Genomic DNA, 20,503 nt, shown 5'->3' on the forward strand with positions numbered 1-20,503 from the left:
CCGCATTGAATGTCAAAATATTTTTAATGCCGAGACCACCCTTGTCAAGAGGTAAACAAACGTCCTTCCAACTAACCCAATGAATCCTCCTTTTGTTGTCATCCATCACTCCTCCCCAAAGGAAATTACTTTGCATTCTAGTAAACTCCTTTACCACACAAACCGACATTTTATAAAAAGACATGGTGAAAATGTAAAGAGAACCAAGAATGGATTTCAAAAGAGTGATCCTTCCTCCCAACGATAAGAACCGATTTTTCCAACCCGAAAGACGTTTCTTTATCTTAGCCAAGAGATCTGTCCAAGAAGAGAAACTCCTAGGATTACACCCAATGACAATCCCGAGAAACACAAATTTGCTTTCTTCCACTCTACACGAAAGAACATAAGAAGCGGCATCAAGAAAGTTATTAGTCAAATTAATACCAATCAATTTGCTCTTATGATAATTGATCCCCAAGCCCGAAGCCAACTCAAAAGCTTTTAAAACCACTTTGATAGCCCAAACTTGCCTCCACGAACCCTCCCCCACCAACAAAGTATCATCCGCGAATTGAAGAATATCCACCGGCCTACAACCATTAATACCCATCCCACTAAAAGCTCCAATTTCACTAGATTTCCTCACGAGACCCGCCAAACCTTCGGCCACGATAACAAAGAGAAAAGGCGATAGAGGATCTCCTTGTCGAAGGCCTTTCTCCACCTCAAACTCCTTTGTCGGACTCCCATTAACTAAAACCGACATACTACTATTAAAAATCAACAATTCCATCCAAGTTTTCCACTTAGGACCAAACCCCATCCTATTAAGCATGTATCTTAGAAAATTCCAAGAAACATTATCATAGGCCTTTTCGAAATCCACTTTGAAGAATAAACAACTATGACCTTCTTTCTTCGCATAGTCCACCAACTCATTTGCCACCAACACCCCCATCAAGAAGGTAACGATCCGGAACAAAAACACTTTGACAAGTAGATATAATCGAGTGAAGGACACACTTCAACCTTCCCGCTAAAATCTTCGAGATAACTTTATACATACATCCCACTAGGCAAATAGGTCTATAATCATCCAAAGAGGTCGGATTTAGGGATTTCGGCACCAAAGTCAAAAAAGAGGAGATAATAGCTTTAGATATTCTTCCTCCGGAGTAGAAATAATTAATGAAATTCATAAAGTCCTCCTTAAGAAAGTGCCAACACTTCTTTAGGAACAAGAAAGAATAACCGTCCGGGCCCGGGCTCTTAGAACTACCACAACTCCAAATAGCTTCCTTAACCTCCTTTTCTTGGAAATGGCTTTCAAGAGAATCCCTTTCAACGGAGGAAATACTCTTGATGTCCACCCCGTCTAACGCCAACCTATCCAAATCCTCCTCCTTAAATTTGTTAGAAAAATGATTGAAAACTTCTTCCCTAACCTCCTCCACCTTCTCCACCAAAACACCACTAGAGATTAGAGGACCTATATGATTTTGCCTTCTTCTTTCTTTCACAACCTTGTGAAAAAAACTACTATTCGAGTCACCATCGTTCAACCATTTTAGTCTAGATTTTTGGACAAGCATATTCTCTTTGATCCGCAAATTCAACCAAAATCTCTTGTTTGCTTCATTCCTACTTGATATAGAATCACCTATCATGTCCTCCGAACAATCCTCCAAGGTAGTATCAACGACATTAATATCCCTCACATTCCCTTCCAACTCCAAATCGATTCTCCCGAAGACCGATCTATTCCACCAAAGAATTCTCTCTTTTAGGCGTCTAAGTTTTTCTTTTAACACAAAATCACCTCTTCCTTCTACCTTTAAATCATTCTATTCCTTCTCCACAAAAGGTAAAAAGGAGTTCAAAGAGAACCATTCATCGTTAAATTTAAATGGTTTTGGACCCCAATTGATGTTATCTTTAACCAACCACACCGGACAATGATCCGATATGTCTCTCTCCCCCACTAATTGACCCACCAATACCCATCTATCCACCACCACTTCCGATACCAAAAACCGGTCAATTCTACTCATCGCCAAACCATTCCCACTATACCATGTGAATTTCTTTCCTTTACAAGGAATGTCCACTAAATCAATTTCATGAATAAACTTAGTAAAAAGGTCCGTGCCATTACCAACCTCCCTTTCTATCCTCCCTTTCCTTTCACTATAATTTTTTGTCGCATTGAAATCCCCGCCTATAATCCATTCACCGTCCGAAAGAATAGCTTTCTCGTTTAACAAGTTGTTCCATAATTCTTTTTTCTTGAAAAGAAGACAAGAAGAATAGACATTCACCACATAATAAAAATTATCCTTCCAACAAACTTTGATACCCACATATCCTTCACCTTTGAAACTACACAAAACCTCCACCCTATCCGTCCTCCATAAAGATAAAATCCCCCCCGATAGACCTACGGAATTAGAGAATGAATAACCAACCTCCGTCCCGCTCCACATACCTTTGACCATAAACTCCTCCGTATTTGAAAGCTTCGTTTCTTGAATCAAAACTATATCCGCATCTCCCTTCTTTAGAATAGTACTAATCCTCCTTCTCTTGAGGGCATTACCTCCTCCACGAATATTAAAGGAAACTATAATCATTTGCAAGATGAGAATTTCTCCTTCTTTGATAAGCATAAGCCACTATCCTCCTTTAATAAGCCATCATTTTTACAACTGAGTTTGTTGCCATACTTGAAATTGTTAAGCCCCAATTCTTCAAACGCCGTCCGCATCTTGGAATCATCATCTTTAACCACTTTCTCCCATAGTTTAGAGTTATTCGGGCCGATTAAATTAGTTTCCGAAAAGGTTTCGACAGCCCCTTCAAAAGACCCGTCCTTCGTCAATGAATTAATCCCTCCCCTTGCATTCGAGATACCACTCCCTTTTCCCTTTCTCTTGCTTCTCTTTATCAAAATAGATTTGTGTTTAAAACTTCTACCCCCACCCAACTCCATAATGTTTCTGAATTTTAGCACTTTCCCCTTCCTTTTCCTATTTTCCACCAAACTCCCACCACTGACATCTACAGAATTTGGCCGGAAAGAGTCCCTTAACAAGGTGCTTCCGCCCTCCGTCAGAACAGCACTCTTACCCGGATCCTCCCTCCTAGCTTCACGGAGGGCCAAATCAAAGGGACCCAGGAAATCCGAATTACTCGGAAGAAGAGGCGGAACCACAACCGCACCATCCCCAACAGAACACGGAACCGGAGGGTTATAGGAGGAAGAGAACCCCTCATTCACGCTGCTGGAGACCGCAGCAGAATGACCGACTGTTCTTCTCTCCGACCCCCTAACATCCTTCATAACCTCTCCCCCTATGCCTGCCAAAGAATTGGCAGCCACCGGTTCCAAAATACAATCCGCCGGTTGATCCGGTATCTCATGGTTAGAAAACTCTTGAATACTATCAGTAGAGGAGGCTTCATTAAATCTCAAAACACTCCTCCCCGATTCATCACCTGTCAAAAAGTCATCGGAACACACAGAATCCGAAGATTCTGAACCAGGGATAAGGTTACGAAGCATACCTGGAAGAACTCGTATCGGCGGCGTAGCCTCCTTGATCGTTAGCTGAAAGGGAATTCCGTCGACCAGGATCTTCAACGTTTCTGGAACTTTGACTTCTATCCCCAATGATATTTGAATCCTTGCCACCTCCATTGAAAGCCCTTCTGCTGTGCTAGCATCAATGCTGATCAGGATCCCCATCAGTTCAGCCAATCTCGAGAATAATTCCCCGCACCACGCTAGAGGCGGGATCCCATAAATATTTAACCAAATCGCTCGAGTCTGTAGCAACCTGCCCTAAAATTAGACTTTTAGAGTCGCCACCTATTCTGAAGGGCGAATAGGAAACCCTACGCAGTTTAGAGATCGGGGAAGTTATTATAATCAGGTCGAGGGAAGGTGCTAGGCACCCTCAACCCTTTCCTATTGGCTTTGAATCTAAGGTTACAGTTTATGGCTAAAAGTTCAGGTTAATAGCTAAGGAATTGAATAGGGCGAAAATTGAGATTTTAGGGAGGGGGACTCGCCTTGGTTATCCAAGTGCCTACGTATCTCCTTAGGGAGAATCAGAGTCTACGTAGTTCGGGGACAGGGTTGTACGCCTTTGAATTGATTATGGAGGTGTTTGAAGGCTTTTTGAATGGCCTATCGTAGTTTGAATTTGATCTGAAAGGCATTTTGAATTGCCTAGGATAAAAATCCGTAGTGTCGTGGTTTAGTGTATTTTGAATGTTTGGGCGTACAACCCTGATTTGATATGGCACCGTTAGATGCGATGACCAATAGATTTGGTCAGTATAGCTAACGGATTAAGGGGCATTGCTGGTTACTCAGATCGATAGATTGATCGTCGCGGGCAGCAAATTAAATGTGTTTTGAATTTTATGTATTTTTTATCTCTCGTCTAATGCGACTAATAGATTTAGTCGGGTCGAGGAGAGAATTAAATCAGAATTAATTAAATTAATATTTTTGCCAAATGGCAATGGGATCGGGCAAACCCTAATGCATATAACCTTTCTAGGGTTTTTATTGTGATTTTTAACCATTTAAATTAATTAAATTAATTAAAATTGATTAAAATCAATTAAATCGAATAATCGAGATGATCCCAAATGATTCTAAATCCTAATCCTAATTTTAACCTAATTATATTATTCAAATCCTAAATTAAAATAAATTAATTATAATTTATATTAATCCTAAATAATAAAAATAGAAAAAATATATATATGAAAGAACCTGGGGCGAGATCTTATGTGGCGTGGTCTTTGAAGGTCTATGGTAGTCCTGCAATACTGGGCGTTGGATTTGGATATTGCTGTGATCCTGTGGCTGTGAGGCGAGGGCGTACGGTAAGCCACGTACGGGAGACGCACCAGATTATGTTCAGATAACAGAGAAAATAAAACTACAATCCTGGGGATCGAACCCAGGAGGTCGTGGTTACAAGTCACCATCGTTAGCGGTGGGTTTTCGTCGTATCGGAACTTCATGAGTTTCCTTTGACTGAACCTCTTTTGCTTTTCCTAAGGATAGTATCACCTATGACCCTTTTTCCCCTTTGTGTGGGGTTGACATATGTCGCATTCCCTCCATCGTGGTCATGCATCTTTGTTCATGGTATTGCCCCAGTTGGACTGACCCTTGCCCCTAGGTTATCGTAGAGTGTCCTCGTAAGTTTGATATGTTCTAAGATGAACCCCCTTTGACTAGATACATCTTGAGTGTATCTATGAGGGAACTCTTTGTTGAACTAATCCTTGCTCGATGACAACCTTTATTGTATTTATAATTCTGTTATGACAAGGCATGGACATGCGGATGGCATGGTGAAAGACATCCCTTTTTTTCTTAGTAAGGCTTATTCCTCCTTTCTCCATAGTTTATGATCCTCTAGTCTTCTTCGGGAATTTCGGGAAACCGGCTAGCACGGTAAGTGTGGATGCGGGCGAAGATGCAAATGTAAATGTATGAATGCATGGAAATGCAAATGCATGCATATGCGAAAGACTCCTCGTATCATAACTCCTTGTATGCAATGCTGACGGGTGACATGTGATCCTAGGGATAGCCTTAGAGGCGACATTAGACCCTTGTGAAATCCTTGCAAGATAGATGTTACGACACGCCAATGGAAATCCCTTAGATTAGGGAGTATGTGGAAGTTAGTGGCTGGTGACCGTTCAAGACAGTCACCAAATCTCATGGCCATCGAGAGGCCAATGGACGTGTACCAATGAAGTTGTCCCTCGTGGGAAGGTTCTCTATGCGGAACACAACCTATCTAAGGATGATATCGGATGAAGTGAAATCCCTACAGGCTAGGGACAGGATATGTAAATGGAAATCCAAACCCTACGAGTTAGAGGGTGCGCGGAAACAAACATGGAGTGACCGTTCAGGACAGTCACTAGATCTCATAGCCATCGAGAGGCCAATCGAACGCATGCTAATGAAGTTGTCCTTCGGGGGAGGACGCGTCGTTTTGACAACACATGGATGTAAAAGAAAATCCCTATAGGCTAGGGAGTACGTAGGAGTAAGCACGAGGTGACCGTTCAAGACAGTCACTAAATCGCATGGCCATCGAGAGGCCGATTGACGTTTGCTAACAAAGATGTCCTTCGTATGAAGGATGCATTTTTAGAAATATGATCCCTACAGGCTAGGGAACGCGTAGATGTAAGCACATGGTGACTGTTCAAAGATAGTCACCGAATCGCATGGCCATCGAGAGGCCAATCGACGTGCGTAAACGAGGATGTCCTTCGTGGGAAGGGCACGTAGTTGAAAAATGTAAAGATATAAAAGGAAACTCCCCACAGGTTAGGGAGTGCATAGATACAGGCGCGGAGTGACCGTTCATGACAGTCACTAGGTCTCATGGCCATCGGGAGGCCAATCAACGTGCATAGATGTAGATGCCCTTCGTGGGAAGGACATGGTCTTGGAAACAGAGTCCCTGCAGGCCAGGGAACGCGTAGGAATACCTGCAAGGTTTAAACGCAAGACATTCGCAGTATATAAATTGCACATATACAATAAGCACGTAAGCACATAAGCCCTAGGTTCATAGGTTCGACGTAACGGCTTAGGGTGCCTACCCTTCCCATTGATATGTTCTAGAAGGTCTCATGGGATGTTCGTAGCCGCCGAGACTTTTTGTCTCTTTGGATTTTAGAACAACTCATTTATCCATGAGGTTCGAGTTTTAGGGGTAGGTTCCCAGAGAGATCAGCCAAATACCAAGTCCAGCCCTCAACAAGGTCGAGCCTCGTATCAGACCTTTCCGGATATTCAACCCACTCTGAGTGGAATTATAATAAGACTCGTAGGCGATGTAATTCCCCTCTGGTCATTATTATAATTCCCACGCTTAGGTTTAACGCAATTTATATATCCCGAATATGCAGTAAAATAACAAATACTCAAGTACACAAATATTTAATTAAATCACTGTAAACAATTGAAATTGCGAATAAATTAATGAATAAATAAAAATTTAGACATTTATAAAAAAACCATAAATCCTAAATGGCGAATAAGCCAAACCCTAAAAAAAATTTGCCAAAACCCTAAATGATTCGCCAAAACCAAAACCTTGCCTAAACCTAAAGGAGCATAATAATTCACCATTTTAAGTTGTCCCCAGCAAAGTCGCCAGCTGTAGCAACCTGCCCTAAAATTAGACTTTTAGAGTCGCCACCTATTCTGAAGGGCGAATAGGAAACCCTACGCAGTTTAGAGATCGAGGAAGTTATTATAATCAGGTCGAGGGAAGGTGCTAGGCACCCTCAACCCTTTCCTATTGGCTTTGAATCTAAGGTTACAGTTTATGGCTAAAAGTTCAGGTTAATAGCTAAGGAATTGAATAGGGCGAAAATTGAGATTTTAGGGAGGGGGACTCGCCTTGGTTATCCAAGTGCCTACGTATCTCCTTAGGGAGAATCAGAGTCTACGTAGTTCAGGGACAGGGTTGTACGCCTTTGAATTGATTATGGAGGTGTTTGAAGGCTTTTTGAATGGCCTATCGTAGTTTGAATTTGATCTGAAATGCATTTTGAATTGCCTAGGATAAAAATCCGTAGTGTCGTGGTTTAGTGTATTTTGAATGTTTGGGCGTACAACCCTATGGCACCGTTAGATGCGATGACCAATAGATTTGGTCAGTATAGCTAACGGATTAAGGGGCATTGCTGGTTACTCAGATCGATAGATTGATCGTCGCGGGCAGCAAATTAAATGTGTTTTGAATTTTATGTATTTTTTATCTCTCGTCTAATGCGACTAATAGATTTAGTCGGGTCGAGGAGAGAATTAATCAGAATTAATTAAATTAATATTTTTGCCAAATGGCAATGGGATCGGGCAAACCCTAATGCATATAACCTTTCTAGGGTTTTTATTGTGATTTTTAACCATTTAAATTAATTAAATTAATTAAAATTGATTAAAATCAATTAAATCGAATAATCGAGATGATCCCAAATGATTCTAAATCCTAATCCTAATTTTAACCTAATTATATTATTCAAATCCTAAATTAAAATAAATTAATTATAATTTATATTAATCCTAAATAATAAAAATAGAAAAAATATATATGAAAGAACCTGGGGCGAGATCTTATGTGGCGTGGTCTTTGAAGGTCTATGGTAGTCCTGCAATACTGGGCGTTGGATTTGGATATTGCTGTGATCCTATGGCTGTGAGGCGAGGGCGTACGGTAAGCCACGTACGGGAGACGCACCAGATTATGTTCAGATAACAGAGAAAATAAAACTACAATCCTGGGGATCGAACCCAGGAGGTCGTGGTTACAAGTCACCATCGTTAGCGGTGGGTTTTCGTCGTATCGGAACTTCATGAGTTTCCTTTGACTGAACCTCTTTTGCTTTTCCTAAGGATAGTATCACCTATGACCCTTTTTCCCCTTTGTGTGGGGTTGACATATGTCGCATTCCCTCCATCGTGGTCATGCATCTTTGTTCAGGGTATTGCCCCTAGGTTATCGTAGAGTGTCCTCGTAAGTTTGATATGTTCTAAGATGAACCCCCTTTGACTAGATACATCTTGAGTGTATCTATGAGGGAACTCTTTGTTGAACTAATCCTTGCTCGATGACAACCTTTATTGTATTTATAATTCTGTTATGACAAGGCATGGACATGCGGATGGCATGGTGAAAGACATCCCTTTTTTTCTTAGTAAGGCTTATTCCTCCTTTCTCCATAGTTTATGATCCTCTAGTCTTCTTCGGGAATTTCGGGAAACCGGCTAGCACGGTAAGTGTGGATGCGGGCGAAGATGCAAATGTAAATGTATGAATGCATGGAAATGCAAATGCATGCATATGCGAAAGACTCCTCGTATCATAACTCCTTGTATGCAATGCAGACGGGTGACATGTGATCCTAGGGATAGCCTTAGAGGCGACATTAGACCCTTGTGAAATCCTTGCAAGATAGATGTTACGACACGCCAATGGAAATCCCTTAGATTAGGGAGTATGTGGAAGTTAGTGGCTGGTGACCGTTCAAGACAGTCACCAAATCTCATGGCCATCGAGAGGCCAATGGACGTGTACCAATGAAGTTGTCCCTCGTGGGAAGGTTCTCTATGCGGAACACAACCTATCTAAGGATGATATCGGATGAAGTGAAATCCCTACAGGCTAGGGATAGGATATGTAAATGGAAATCCAAACCCTACGAGTTAGAGGGTGCGCGGAAACAAACATGGAGTGACCGTTTAGGACAGTCACTAGATCTCATAGCCATCGAGAGGCCAATCGAACGCATGCTAATGAAGTTGTCCTTCGAGGGAGGACGCGTCGTTTTGACAACACATGGATGTAAAAGAAAATCCCTATAGGCTAGGGAGTACGTAGGAGTAAGCACGAGGTGACCGTTCAAGACAGTCACTAAATCGCATGGCCATCGAGAGGCCGATTGACGTTTGCTAACAAAGATGTCCTTCGTATGAAGGATGCATTTTTAGAAATATGATCCCTACAGGCTAGGGAACGCGTAGATGTAAGCACATGGTGACTGTTCAAAGATAGTCACCGAATCGCATGGCCATCGAGAGGCCAATCGACGTGCGTAAACGAGGATGTCCTTCGTGGGAAGGGCACGTAGTTGAAAAATATAAAGATATAAAAGGAAACTCCCCACAGGTTAGGGAGTGCATAGATACAGGCGCGGAGTGACCGTTCATGACAGTCACTAGGTCTCATGGCCATCGGGAGGCCAATCAACGTGCATAAATGTAGATGCCCTTCGTGGGAAGGACATAGTCTTGGAAACAGAGTCCCTGCAGGCCAGGGAACGCGTAGGAATACCTGCAAGGTTTAAACGCAAGACATTCGCAGTATATAAATTGCACATATACAATAAGCACGTAAGCACATAAGCCCTAGGTTCATAGGTTCGACGTAACGGCTTAGGGTGCCTACCCTTCCCATTGATATGTTCTAGAAGGTCTCATGGGATGTTCGTAGCCGCCGAGACTTTTTGTCTCTTTGGATTTTAGAACAACTCATTTATCCATGAGGTTCGAGTTTTAGGGGTAGGTTCCCAGAGAGATCAGCCAAATACCAAGTCCAGCCCTCAACAAGGTCGAGCCTCGTATCAGACCTTTCCGGATAGTCAACCCACTCTGAGTGGAATTATAATAAGACTCGTAGGCGATGTAATTCCCCTCTGGTCATTATTATAATTCCCACGCTTAGGTTTAACGCAATTTATATATCCCGAATATGCAGTAAAATAACAAATACTCAAGTACACAAATATTTAATTAAATCACTGTAAACAATTGAAATTGCGAATAAATTAATGAATAAATAAAAATTTAGACATTTATAAAAAAACCATAAATCCTAAATGGCGAATAAGCCAAACCCTAAAAAAAATTTGCCAAAACCCTAAATGATTCGCCAAAACCAAAACCTTGCCTAAACCTATAGGAGCATAATAATTGACCATTTTAAGTTGTCCCCAGCAGAGTCGCCAGCTGTAGCAACCTGCCCTAAAATTAGACTTTTAGAGTCGCCACCTATTCTGAAGGGCGAATAGGAAACCCTACGCAGTTTAGAGATCGGGGAAGTTATTATAATCAGGTCGAGGGAAGGTGCTAGGCACCCTCAAACCTTTCCTATTGGCTTTGAATCTAAGGTTACAGTTTATGGCTAAAAGTTCAGGTTAATAGCTAAGGAATTGAATAGGGCGAAAATTGAGATTTTAGGGAGGGGGACTCGCCTTGGTTATCCAAGTGCCTACGTATCTCCTTAGGGAGAATCAGAGTCTACGTAGTTCGGGGACAGGGTTGTACGCCTTTGAATTGATTATGGAGGTGTTTGAAGGCTTTTTGAATGGCCTATCGTAGTTTGAATTTGATCTGAAAGGCATTTTGAATTGCCTAGGATAAAAATCCGTAGTGTCGTGGTTTAGTGTATTTTGAATGTTTGGGCGTACAACCCTGATTTGATATGGCACCGTTAGATGCGATGACCAATAGATTTGGTCAGTATAGCTAACGGATTAAGGGGCATTGCTGGTTACTCAGATCGATAGATTGATCGTCGCGGGCAGCAAATTAAATGTGTTTTGAATTTTATGTATTTTTTATCTCTCGTCTAATGCGACTAATAGATTTAGTCGGGTCGAGGAGAGAATTAAATCAGAATTAATTAAATTAATATTTTTGCCAAATGGCAATGGGATCGGGCAAACCCTAATGCATATAACCTTTCTAGGGTTTTTATTGTGATTTTTAACCATTTAAATTAATTAAATTAATTAAAATTGATTAAAATCAATTAAATCGAATAATCGAGATGATCCCAAATGATTCTAAATCCTAATCCTAATTTTAACCTAATTATATTATTCAAATCCTAAATTAAAATAAATTTATTATAATTTATATTAATCCTAAATAATAAAAATAGAAAAAATATATATGAAAGAACCTGGGGCGAGATCTTATGTGGCGTGGTCTTTGAAGGTCTATGGTAGTCCTGCAATACTGGGCGTTGGATTTGGATATCGCTGTGATCCTGTGGCTGTGAGGCGAGGGCGTACGGTAAGCCACGTACGGGAGACGCACCAGATTATGTTCAGATAACAGAGAAAATAAAACTACAATCCTGGGGATCGAACCCAGGAGGTCGTGGTTACAAGTCACCATGCGTTACCAATTACTCTACATGCTGCAAGTGCTAATAGAACGAACGCATAGACTAATATAGAAAAAAACAACGAACTCAAAATTAACAAAATGAGGAAGCGTGGATACTGTTCACGTTCTTCTTCTTCGTTTCTTTTTTGTTTAAAAACAGACTTGTAGCAACAGTTATTTTCAACAGAGCCATATCAACCAAAAATCTCAAATTGAACATATATGAACTATAAATTAGATTCAGGGGCATGGGTCAACTCGGTTTAATCCTACGAACACAACGGTGGCCTTTATTTTATCTGATTCTTCCTGCATCAAAAACCCCTAAAACAGAACCCTAAGCACCATCAATGGCATATCCCGAGATAAACACGAATTAATCCAATTAAGTGCCCAAAAACAGTCGAAGCACCACCATGAACATTTATATACAATCAAAAACTGTTTATGATACCCGAATCAATGCAATCGAAATAATTTCGGAAAGAGCAAACAGTGGCTTATTATGAATGATTCTCGGAGTTTTCAAGCTTATTGGCAATAGGAATAACTTCAGGGTTGCTCAAGGAACGTGCCTGAATCTTCAAAACCCCTTTGATCGATCTGCTTCAAATTCGAATTTGGTTTCCTTCTCTAAATTTTTGCACTCCGGTTCTGTTTTCTTGGAGGCCAGCCAAACGAACCCCCTCTGCGTCTCCTCCTCTTTTCTACTTATAGGTACCAAATTAGGTTAACAAAAAAACCCAATCAAATCTTCATGATTTGCATGATTGTACCATGATTTGCATTCATATTGAAACTTTCTCTTTTTAGTCCTTAATCAAATAAAATCACATCCCAACCCAATACTCACGGTTTCTTTCTCTCATAAAATATATTTTTTTTCTTTTTTTAGTTTCTATAAAGATTAAAGAGAAATCTTGCATTTTATTCAATATTTAAATGAGTAAGAGAAATAAAATATTTATAAAATAATAATGATGAGTAATAATCATTGAAACTTATGATAGTCCTATTAAAATTAATAATAGCTAGTAATAATAATAATCCTAGATAATATTAATAATCTTTCAATAAAATTAAACCCAATCTATAATCTAACGATACTTAGAATATGAATTATGTAGATAAGAATGTAAGCATTGCTCCAAGACCCAAGAAAATGGAATAGATGGGCCAAATGCCTAGGCTCAAGCACCTTCTAACCTTAACCCCCATCTTAACTCAAGGTATTTTATAAGAGGGTGGGTTTGACAATAGGAATGTCAAACCTCATGAATCTTAATTTTGGCCCTTGATGAATTAAAAGACGCGGATTTGATCGGGCAAATTTTGGGATATGACAGCTGCCCCTGTTCAATCTTCTTAAACCTGAAGAGTCGGATAGGCACGTCTGCCTATCGTAATCTAAAGGTAGAAGATGATTGAACACTGAAATTCCCTGAAATTTGCCTTTGTTGGGAAGGAATTCCATGGGAGATGGGCTTACAGATGCCACCCAAGGTAAATACCCCTCTCTTTCGAATGTGAAGCAGATGTTTTCGAAAGGAATCACTGTGTTTCGATTGTAGCACGGCCTAAAAAAGGCAACCTGAATTTTATGCAATGTTATGATGCATGCGATGTATGATGCACTGAGCTTCTCAAAATAAATGAGAGCGATGTATGTATATGCATTATGTATGAATGAGGTATGTTAGTTGAATGATGCATGATTGTAGTTGAAGCATGTTAGTAGTTTTGAAAAAGAGAATAAAAACCTTTGTTTGATGTTGATGATATTTTGGAGAAGATCACTGCCGAGGGACTAACGTGATAAACCCAATTGAGAAACCTTTTGAAAATATTGTTGTGAAACCCTTTGTGAAACCCTGTTTGCCTGGAAAAGCTCCTAGAAAGGATGGAATACGTCTTAAAGAAGACTGCCTGGAAAGGCTCCTGAAAAAGATGGAATATGTCTTAAAGAAGACTGCCTGGAAAGGTTCCTGAAAAGGATGGAATATGTCTTAAAGAAGACTGCCTGGAAAGGTTCCTGAAAAGGACTGATAGTATTCATTTGATTGTAGAATGACCACTATGTGGTTGAAATGCATTGATAACTCTGTGTAGAAAAATCCTGATATGGGAAAATAAATTCCTGCACCAATAGGATCATTTGCGAGGGTTATCGCAAACTCACCTGCACCATTAGGATTATTTGCTAGGGTTATATCAAACTCACCTGCACCATTTAGGATAATTTGCTATGTTTATAGCAACTTCACCTGCACCATTTAGGATAATTTGCTATGCTTATAGCAAACTCACCTGCAACATTAGGATAATTTGCTATACTTATAGCAAACTCACCTGCACCATTTAGGATAATTTGCTATGCTTATAGCAAACTCACCTGCACCATTTAGGATAATTTGCTATGCTTATAGCAACTTCACCTGCACCATTTAGGATAATTTGCTATGCTTATAGCAACTTCACCTGCACCATTTAGGATAATTTGCTATGCTTATAGCAAACTCACCTGCACCATTAGGATCATTTGCGAGGGTTATCGCGAACTCACCTGCACCAATAGGATTATTGGGTTTTGCTGTAACAGTCAGACGGAAACTGACTACCAAACGAGAATTGGATTTTATGTACCAGTCAGATGGGAACTGACTACCAAACGAGAATTGGATTTTGATGTAATTTTCCAGGATGAGAACTGGACTTTGAAATGATTTGGATTGCTAATGAAAATTGGACCTCTATGATATGTAGTATGTGAATGCCCCAGATGATATGCATATGCTAATGCGTATGTATGTATGTTGATGCTGATGTCAACCCCAAGATTTTATCTCCTTATTGAACTGGTTTAAACCATATTTACACCTACACCACGACTATGCTTATGCCGGCTTTGTAATGTTTATGTATGCGAGTAATGCTTATGCTCATGCGTATGTTTAGATTGTTTATGGGTGAATGAACAACAAGGTTGCTATCATCGGTAAGGTTACCGGGATACATCAATCAGGTGATCGGGTGAATATCTCCGTGAAGTTGCTATCATCAGTAAGGTTACTGGCATCGGTAAGGTTACCGAAAAGCATCAATCAGGCGATTGGGAAGAATATCTCAGTAAGGTTACTGGCATCGGTAAGGTTACCGGAAAGCATCAATCAGGCAATTGGGAAGAATATCTCAGTAAGGTTACTGGCATCGGTAGGGTTACCGGAAACATCAATCAGGTGATTGGAAATAATATCTCAGTAAGATTACTGGCATCGGTAAGGTTACCGGAAGCAACAATCAGGTGATTGGAAATACACCCACAGTAGGGTTACTGTCATCGGTAAGGTTACCGGGAAGCAGGTGGATAGTATAGCTTAGCACCAGAGTTATGAATCGGATGTCTTGATGTATGGGATAATGCTTATGCTCATGTATATGTTAATTGATGAGTGGAACGAAGCAATGTCTTCTATAAGACTACCTGAAAAGGTTTCTGGAATGGATATGAAGATTTGTCTTAAAAAGACTACCTGAAAAGGCTCTTAGAAAGGATAATGAATTGTCTTAAAGAAGACTACCTAAAAAGGTATGATGTAATGTATCAACCGATGTATGTAATGCATGGTTTACATGTAATTGCCTGATGCTCCAATGCCAGGTTGTTGATAACCAGAAGCGTATATAGTTCGCTGGAGTTTCCGGTTTGTTGGATGCTAGCGCGACTTCCCAATCCCTGCTTTTTTTTTTAAATCTTGAAGATCGTAGTTAGGAGAAAGATTTATTCGGATGTTGTAAAGTGTGAGAACGCCTTTTGCTTATGCTGTGCGCCTTACCCCAGTCTGGCTTTTTTTTGAAATACTCCACTCCTTTAAACTTTTGAGGTTCTCCATGTCTTTCACCTTTTGCAATTCGCACCTTTAACCTTTTCGAGGTTCTCCACACCTTTAACCTTAGAGATTCTCCACACCTTTAACCTTTTGAATTGTTTACCTCATGGATTTGATATCCAATGCCCCAATGTTTAGTGGAAAAGATGCCTATGATCTTCAAGCCATGAAGGAAGTGCCCCAAGAAATAACCTTGTCATATGCTCCGATGTTTAGATTGAGAGGTATGCTCTTGATCTCCGGGATATAGAGGACTATCCATAGTGTTCTATCTTTTTGAATTTGAACTCTTCCCATGTTTGACATGCCCCTGATTGTTATTGCTTCGAGGTGTGCCCCAAGTCGATTGAACCTTTAGGATGAATGCCCCTAGTTGATAGGATGTTTGATTGCATGCCCCTGCGACGCTTGAAATTTTGCCCCTGTTAAGGGGAACCCCCTAGATGTGATTCCCCCCATTCCAGAGTCTTTATTAGAAAGATCGCCTTTGATTAAACCAATTTCGAGATCTCCTCGATGCTAAGTATATACTCGCAGATGACGTTGTACCATTTGAGAAGTAACTCCCATGCAATGTGTATGCAAGTTTTGAAATCGAAGTCCGTTATGAATTAGGACTGGATGGTTTAGAAATGAATGCTTGAAGAAGTGCAGTGATTAGAAATAGTTTTAACAAACATAGGAGTCAGTATAACAAAATCCTGCTTTATATGCTTTCATGGTTAACCTTGCCTCAATTAGGACTTTTGAATGTTGTAACTTGGCCTGGTTCATGTTTTAAGAAACAATGGATATAAGGCTCAAAATTTTATTTATCCCACCCCTTTCTCCTTGATGTTCTCCAGATCCTAAAATTCGCCTAATTCAATGAATGCGCTTTGTTTGTAAGAGAATCGTTTTAGTTCTGATGTTGAGCAGAAGCCTTAGTAGAGATCCAAGCACTGATAAAAATGTTGTAAAGATCCAAGCATTGATGTGAAGTTTTGATGGTTTAGCAGTCACCAGATTATCCTTCGTATTTCGCCTTTATTTTTATCCCTTATTTTTGCATGAACCAATTCTTTTGAGTTTGATCCATCGGGATGCCCTAATTTTTTGCCTAAGCCTTTTGTTTTCTTTTATGAAATTTTCTGTTTTGACTTAGTGGGCGTTTTTTTCTCCTTTTTCTTTTGAATACTCCTTTTGAGATTCGATCCTTGGATATTGAATGTTGTGACTGCCGTGCTAATTTTGATTTGTAAACTTCGACTTTGATACGTCCTCGATCTTGAATGATGTACTGAGGAAGAAATATGTTGTAAATGTTACCTCCATTGCTTCCTCAATCTTGGATGAATGCGAGGAAAGAGATATGCTTGAACCTTTGCTTTGCTTGATCCTTATGCTTGAACCTTTGCTTCATTGATTGATTCTCTTGACAACCAAAATACACCATTGGATTAATTGAAATCTACTCTGCCCCTGGTTAAAATCAAGGTTTATTTGAGAAGTAGAAACAAACTCCAACTCCTGGCTCGAGGGGGTAACGAGGGATTAACATCCTTATATCTCCACTATTTAGGAATTGAAACAATGCCTGTACATCCTCGGCTCGGTCTTACCTTGAAAGCATATGTTTAGCTGGACTTAGTTATTTGTATTCGTCATTCTCCCTCAAGTTTGTTAATCACCATAGATTTGAAATTGAGAATAGAATAGAAGTGTGTGAGTGGAAACTCGTAGTATTGAGAAAATGAATTGTCTCCAAAACCTGCATGGTCATCCCATTAGAATTGCTAATTCGAAGGTACAACTTTTATCCTGAGTAACACTTAGCGATCGTTAGGGTTGAAGTTCTGACATGATAAACACCTATTAATCTCAGGGACAATCTCCTTTGTAAATCCATTGACCTCGTTTTACTCCTTAGTTGATGAACTTGTAGAAGTGAAGGGTAACCTCGAGTTCTCCTTGGACATGTCAAACCTGTTAGGAATAAATCGTTAGCGGTGGGTTTTCGTCGTATCGGAACTTCATGAGTTTCCTTTGACTGAACCTCTTTTGCTTTTCCTAAGGATAGTATCACCTATGACCCTTTTTCCCCTTTGTGTGGGGTTGACATATGTCGCATTCCCTCCATCGTGGTCATGCATCTTTGTTCAGGGTATTGCCCCAGTTGGACTGACCCTTGCCCCTAGGTTATCGTAGAGTGTCCTCGTAAGTTTGATATGTTCTAAGATGAACCCCCTTTGACTAGATACATCTTGAGTGTATCTATGAGGGAACTCTTTGTTGAACTAATCCTTGCTCGATGACAACCTTTATTGTATTTATAATTTTGTTATGACAAGGCATGGACATGCGGATGGCATGGTGAAAGACATCCCTTTTTTTCTTAGTAAGGCTTATTCCTCCTTTCTCCATAGTTTATGATCCTCTGGTCTTCTTCGGGAATTTCGGGAAACCGGCTAGCACGGTAAGTGTGGATGCGGGCGAAGATGCAAATGTAAATGTATGAATGCATGGAAATGCAAATGCATGCATATGCGAAAGACTCCTCGTATCATAACTCCTTGTATGCAATGCAGACGGGTGACATGTGATCCTAGGGATAGCCTTAGAGGCGACATTAGACCCTTGTGAAATCCTTGCAAGATAGATGTTACGACACGCCAATGGAAATCCCTTAGATTAGGGAGTATGTGGAAGTTAGTGGCTGGTGACCGTTCAAGACAGTCACCAAATCTCATGGCCATCGAGAGGCCAATGGACGTGTACCAATGAAGTTGTCCCTCGTGGGAAGGTTCTCTATGCGGAACACAACCTATCTAAGGATGATATCGGATGAAGTGAAATCCCTACAGGCTAGGGACAGGATATGTAAATGGAAATCCAAACCCTACGAGTTAGAGGGTGCGCGGAAACAAACATGGAGTGACCGTTCAGGACAGTCACTAGATCTCATAGCCATCGAGAGGCCAATCGAACACATGCTAATGAAGTTGTCCTTCGGGGGAGGACGCGTCGTTTTGACAACACATGGATGTAAAAGAAAATCCCTATAGGCTAGGGAGTACGTAGGAGTAAGCACGAGGTGACCGTTCAAGACAGTCACTAAATCGCATGGCCATCGAGAGGCCGATTGACGTTTGCTAACAAAGATGTCCTTCGTATGAAGGATGCATTTTTAGAAATATGATCCCTACAGGCTAGGGAACGCGTAGATGTAAGCACATGGTGACTGTTCAAAGATAGTCACCGAATCGCATGGCCATCGAGAGGCCAATCGACGTGCGTAAACGAGAATGTCCTTCGTGGGAAGGGCACGTAGTTGAAAAATATAAAGATATAAAAGGAAACTCCCCACAGGTTAGGGAGTGCATAGATACAGGCGCGGAGTGACCGTTCATGACAGTCACTAGGTCTCATGGCCATCGGGAGGCCAATCAACGTGCATAAATGTAGATGCCCTTCGTGGGAAGGACATGGTCTTGGAAACAGAGTCCCTGCAGGCCAGGGAACGCGTAGGAATACCTGCAAGGTTTAAACGCAAGACATTCGCAGTATATAAATTGCACATATACAATAAGCACGTAAGCACATAAGCCCTAGGTTCATAGGTTCGACGTAACGGCTTAGGGTGCCTACCCTTCCCATTGATATGTTCTAGAAGGTCTCATGGGATGTTCGTAGCCGCCGAGACTTTTTGTCTCTTTGGATTTTAGAACAACTCATTTATCCATGAGGTTCGAGTTTTAGGGGTAGGTTCCCAGAGAGATCAGCCAAATACCAAGTCCAGCCCTCAACAAGGTCGAGCCTCGTATCAGACCTTTCCGGATATTCGACCCACTCTGAGTGGAATTATAATAAGACTCGTAGGCGATGTAATTCCCCTCTGGTCATTATTATAATTCCCACGCTTAGGTTTAACGCAATTTATATATCCCGAATATGCAGTAAAATAACAAATACTCAAGTACACAAATATTTAATTAAATCACTGTAAACAATTGAAATTGCGAATAAATTAATGAATAAATAAAAATTTAGACATTTATAAAAAAACCATAAATCCTAAATGGCGAATAAGCCAAACCCTAAAAAAAATTTGCCAAAACCCTAAATGATTCGCCAAAACCAAAACCTTGCCTAAACCTATAGGAGCATAATAATTCACCATTTTAAGTTGTCCCCAGCAGAGTCGCCAGCTGTAGCAACCTGCCCTAAAATTAGACTTTTAGAGTCGCCACCTATTCTGAAGGGCGAATAGGAAACCCTACGCAGTTTAGAGATCGGGGAAGTTATTATAATCAGGTCGAGGGAAGGTGCTAGGCACCCTCAAACCTTTCCTATTGGCTTTGAATCTAAGGTTACAGTTTATGGCTAAAAGTTCAGGTTAATAGCTAAGGAATTGAATAGGGCGAAAATTGAGATTTTAGGGAGGGGGACTCGCCTTGGTTATCCAAGTGCCTACGTATCTCCTTAGGGAGAATCAGAGTCTACGTAGTTCGGGGACAGGGTTGTACGCCTTTGAATTGATTATGGAGGTGTTTGAAGGCTTTTTGAATGGCCTATCGTAGTTTGAATTTGATCTGAAAGGCATTTTGAATTGCCTAGGATAAAAATCCGTAGTGTCGTGGTTTAGTGTATTTTGAATGTTTGGGCGTACAACCCTGATTTGATATGGCACCGTTAGATGCGATGACCAATAGATTTGGTCAGTATAGCTAACGGATTAAGGGGCATTGCTGGTTACTCAGATCGATAGATTGATCGTCGCGGGCAGCAAATTAAATGTGTTTTGAATTTTATGTATTTTTTATCTCTCGTCTAATGCGACTAATAGATTTAGTCGGGTCGAGGAGAGAATTAAATCAGAATTAATTAAATTAATATTTTTGCCAAATGGCAATGGGATCGGGCA

The 20,503-nt window shown here is 40.5% G+C and overlaps 1 protein-coding gene across 1 annotated transcript; it reads right to left on the minus strand.

Annotated features, from left to right (window-relative positions):
- Positions 1–1,826: 1,826 nt before the first annotated feature.
- On the minus strand, positions 1,827–2,612 carry LOC131650251 (uncharacterized). The gene has a single exon (XM_058919972.1). It carries the CDS (start codon positions 2,610–2,612, stop codon positions 1,827–1,829), a length of 786 nt encoding a protein of 261 aa, XP_058775955.1.
- Between the last annotated feature and the right edge of the window lie 17,891 nt (positions 2,613–20,503).

The sequence above is a fragment of the Vicia villosa genome, linkage group LG2 (genome assembly GCF_029867415.1).
Source record: "Vicia villosa cultivar HV-30 ecotype Madison, WI linkage group LG2, Vvil1.0, whole genome shotgun sequence".
Taxonomy (NCBI): Eukaryota; Viridiplantae; Streptophyta; class Magnoliopsida; order Fabales; family Fabaceae; genus Vicia; species Vicia villosa.

Excerpts from the sequence above, each read along its gene's own strand:
- LOC131650251 (XM_058919972.1), bottom strand. The coding sequence starts at position 2,612 with ATGATTATAGTTTCCTTTAATATTCGTGGAGGAGGTAATGCCCTCAAG.